This window comes from Hordeum vulgare, chromosome 3H (assembly GCF_904849725.1).
Source record: "Hordeum vulgare subsp. vulgare chromosome 3H, MorexV3_pseudomolecules_assembly, whole genome shotgun sequence".
NCBI lineage: Eukaryota > Viridiplantae > Streptophyta > Magnoliopsida > Poales > Poaceae > Hordeum > Hordeum vulgare.
The window spans coordinates 565524733-565529152 of record NC_058520.1 but is presented as its reverse complement, the minus strand read 5'-3'; the positions used below and the strand labels follow the sequence as shown (position 1 = coordinate 565529152).

The 4420-nt window shown below is 34.0% G+C and overlaps 1 protein-coding gene across 1 annotated transcript; it reads right to left on the bottom strand.

Moving 5' to 3' along the window:
- Positions 1-1255: 1255 nt before the first annotated feature.
- LOC123442040 lies at positions 1256-1982 on the bottom strand. Its single transcript, XM_045118161.1, has 4 exons — positions 1892-1982; positions 1678-1803; positions 1481-1549; positions 1256-1399 (listed from the first exon to the last, which is right to left on the bottom strand). Exons 1-4 carry the CDS (start codon positions 1943-1945, stop codon positions 1256-1258), a joined length of 393 nt encoding a protein of 130 aa, XP_044974096.1. The 5' UTR covers positions 1946-1982.
- Positions 1983-4420: the final 2438 nt, after the last annotated feature.

Below are 4420 nucleotides of genomic sequence, written 5' to 3'. Positions count from 1 at the left end.
CTACAACAGTTCTATACGTTGCTGATTAATGTACAAGAATCAAATTCTCATTACTTGGCAACGGAGAATTTCCAACGCTTAAGTGTTGGCATAGGTAAGCATTATTATTATTATTATTATTATTATTATTATTATTATTATTATTATTATTATTAGTATTATTATTATTATTATTATTATGATCATTATTATTTATTATATATTTATTATATAGGTGTATTTATGTAAAATGCTTAGTGTAATAACGTATTTCAAGTGAAGCAAAAACAAGATAATATATTGATAAGAGGAAGAAATCATATATGAGATAAAATTGTTGGATTACAATGATATTACAAGAGGAACATCATCAAATGTGATGCATAATCTAACTATTTTCTTGAAAATGAAACTTAAACTGAAAGCATCCATTAACACCCCTATAACTTCACTAAAATTTAATTGAGGAACAACATCCAACAGGAATGTCATCCACACAACATAACTAAATCTGAAAGAATCTATCATCATCCGCATCATGAAACAGAACATCAACATCATCAATGCAGTACACTTGCCACGCATCCATATAGTCATCCATTTATCTTTTTAATCTACAAAAAAAAAATGAACTGTTAATACATAATGCATTGACATGATGCAAGTAGTAATAGATGCCAGATATTAGTCACGTACAAAGGTTGAGGGCCATGCAATCTTTGTTTTTTCTGCATTACCGAGAGTATTGCAGTCTTTGCGACTCCGCACCAAATTTTCAGTTTTCACAAGTGCCATATCAACATGCACCACCCAATATTCATTTCCAATTTCAGCACCATCAAGTTTAAATTTAGGATCACAACTTATAATTGTAGCAAGAGCTACGCCCCTATTATGTTTTATCAGGCTCTTCAAGAATACTTTAGTTCCTACCTGCTCACGAAAATCAAAGTAACCATATAAAAAAACAGAAACAAAACATAGAAACATATGAAATGAATGAGCACTCTTACAGGTAATTCACTAGCACCCAACCAGCTCAATGAACCACTCTAAGCACTCTTACTACTTACAATAGCACCTTTTGTTGTTTTTTTGGTCTGGACAAGAGTTTGATAGCAAATAAACAATTTAGCACTATAATTTGAACATAAATGTGTATGCGATTATGAAAAGATACCACTTTGTTTGCAGCAAACGTTTTTTCTCCCTGCTGTGTACGAACATTCTGAACCAAAGTTTCTTTGTTCTGAACAACATTCTGATAGCAAGACAACTAGTAGATACATAAACAACGGAGCAATATATTTTGAACATATTGTGTATGGTAACAAAAACATACCTTATGTGCAGCAGAATTTGTTTCCCCTTGCTGAGCAGTGTAACTATGATCAAAAGCTTCTTGGTTTCGCACAACATTCTGAGATGGCAACAAGTAAACACATAAACATGGCTGCATTGTAGTTTGATCATGATTTTCTATATGGGACTATAATGATACCTTGTGTCCAGCAAAACATTTTTCTAGTTGTCGTGCACTGCCACCATTATGAACCATAGTTTCTTTGTTCTAGGATAAAATGATATACATCAAGTTTTAGTTATTGTATATCAAATTTGCAAAAAGTGCAAGCACGACAATTTAAAACTCAGCAAAGACAGGTTCTAAAGATTATTTAAGCCTTTAAGTAGACAAACCTTATCTGAAACAGAATTCTTGTTTGATACTTGTAAATCTGAATCGTTTGACATACTTGGCTTGTTGTGTAAATTAGATGGTTTTTTAACAAGTTGGGGTCCATCAACCGGAGGAGCAAGCACTCTCTACAGATAGCATAACATAAATAATTGTGAAATAATTTCTAGAGTGAAATATGAGGAGTTTTATTGTGTACTTTGACAAGGTACAAACTTTTCTGTTTGAGTTGTGTCCATTGACCGAAGGTTCGATCCCAATTGTAGCCATTGGATATGAAATTTCCTATCATTGGAATACATAAAGGTTAGTCCACAAAATGAAGGATGATTACAGTTGTTAGAAATTTACCTGATATGGTCGTCTTTCCATTCTTCTCATCTTCTCCTCGAGTTCCATAATTTTAGCATCTTGATTTTTATTTACTTCTTGTAATTTTTCCATTTCAACTCTAAAAGCTAGCATATCTTCATTTGGTGTATCTTCCACCGAAGTAAAATGCGTATTCTGGAATAGACGTGAAGTAGAAACATCAAAAAGTTTTTTGGGGTTTGGAACTAGTCCCAAACCATGTACATGGCCAGGCTTGTCATCCCCTAATACTTTGTTCAACGCATCTCCTTTCCATGCAGTCTTTCCATCGCTGTTATTTGCTAATTCAGGGTTCTTATCCATAATATCCTTTAACTCCTCCTAAATAAAAAAACAGTGTAAATAATAAGAATATACAAAATATCAAATTCAAATACGAGTGGTGAGACTTGTAAATGTACCACATGAGCATTAATGATTTTGTTCTTGCAAGTTTTCAGCTTGTGCGTATGGATGAACAGGTGAGCCCTATGAGGGTACTTCTTTTCAGGATCTGCATCTTTCTGTTGATACATAATGTAAACATGAATTACATTAGAAAACATGAATGGAAAAGGGGTACTTGAAGTTAGTATATTTTACCATTTCTTCCCTCTGACGAGGGAAACTTTTTGTCCCACTAGTATGTGTAGACTTCCTCATTGAACAATTGTTTCTATTTATAGCACTAAGCCCCTACCAAAGAATGAATCGAAGTAAGTATGTGCATATCTTTTATGGTATCTACACAAGAATGTATAAAGTCGATCAAGGAAAGTTGAAAAAGGAATTCTTTTAAGTACCTTCGCTTTCTCGGTTGTCCAATGATTAACTAGAGATCTCCACTGGTCCGGAGTCACCGATTTCGGTTTATTGTTGTAATTGGCTTCGGTGCTCTTTTTCTCATCAAAATACATTGCTTTCAGATCGGACTTATGTTGCCTCCATCTGTCTCCAATTGTCTTCAATATATATTTTTCCATGCGAGGAAGGTAAAGGAACCGCATCTGCACAAAAGTTACAAAATAAATAGAGTGAATGCAATATAAGGCAACATAGAAGAAGCTAGTAAAAGATATTTAATGGACTAAATTTTACCTTCACTTGATCTAGTATAGCCTTTACATTTGTTTTAGTTTTGAGCAATCTCCAATCCTTGTAGCTCAAACAACACAATGATCCATTCCTTGCAACTGAGCCAAGAAAGTCCCCAAGGTGTTTAGCCTCTTTTCCAATTGGCTGATCTATGTCATTGCAGCGAACCATTATCCTTTTTCCTTTTGGAAGGTTCCAAATATATTTTAGCTTCCTCTTCTTACGTTCTTTTGTTTCTGCATTTTCAGCTGAATATATAGAACCATGAGTTATATGTTACGATGATGAATCTATCTATCTATTATATACTTAAAGCAATAGAAAAGGAACGGCAAAGATTTACTGTTTAGAAGTTAAGAAATATGAACGGACTAGATTTACTCAGCTCCCTGTAGCAAAAAAAAGGAAACCTACACAACGAGCAGGAAAAAAAGGTAACCTTGGCAACGAGAATATGAATCGGATTTGGTTACGTAGAACAATGTTATGTACAGTTTACTGAAATCCAACACGTAACAAGCAAAAAGAAAAACGCTCCTAATAAAGCAGCACGTCCCTTTTAAGAATCATATCGGACTTCTCCGATCTAAAAGGAAAAAAAACTGATATGGGTCCTATACGACCAATGGAAGACAAAACCAAATTGATAGATGTGTTCTTAGGTACAACTACATAAAAATATGAATTAGCTACATGTATTATCCGGCCACATGTACCCAACCTTTCCTTAAAAAGGCACGTATAGAATCTTAATAAGAGGCACGACACAAAGCCAATCTAATTATGTATGTAATCAGGAAGTCTATCATTGTAGTTTTTTAAAGTCTATCATTTTATTTTATTTTTAACAATTGAAGGTCTATTTCCACAAGGGCACGAGAAGTCTTTTTCCGCGGGGACTTGCATGCAAAAAAAAAGAAGGTTCTGCCAATTTTTTTTTTAACCTGTACCACCATGATACGTACAGTTCTCTTTTCTCCACCGATCACATGTAAAGTAGAAATCATGACTATTCTGGCTCTAATTATATATAGGCAATTAAAACATAGACATGCTATAGAAAGAAGAAAGCTACATGGATGGTAACTATGAGAAACAAACTTACCATCTTCATTTTCATCCGCATTAGCATCATCACAATCGGTGAAGCCTTCTTCACCATTAGTAGTTCTTTCATGGACATCGGATGATTCGAGATCTTTTTCACCAAAACTATGATGTTCAATTGGTTCTTCCATCATATACTCTTCATTGGATTCAACAACATTAATTCTTGTCCTTGACATATCTTCTGCAACA

What these genes read in the sequence shown, in the direction of transcription:
- LOC123442040 (XM_045118161.1), bottom strand. Translation starts at nt 1,945, where the DNA reads ATGGCTACAATTGGGATCGAACCTTCGGTCAATGGACACAACTCAAAC. An exon ending in GACACAACTCAAACAGAAAA is followed by an intron (nt 1,804 to 1,891) that starts GTTTGTACCTTG and finishes TGCTATCTGTAG; the next exon opens with AGAGTGCTTGCTCCTCCGGT. An exon ending in AATGTTTTGCTGGACACAAG is followed by an intron (nt 1,400 to 1,480) that starts GTATCATTATAG and finishes TTGCCATCTCAG; the next exon opens with AATGTTGTGCGAAACCAAGA.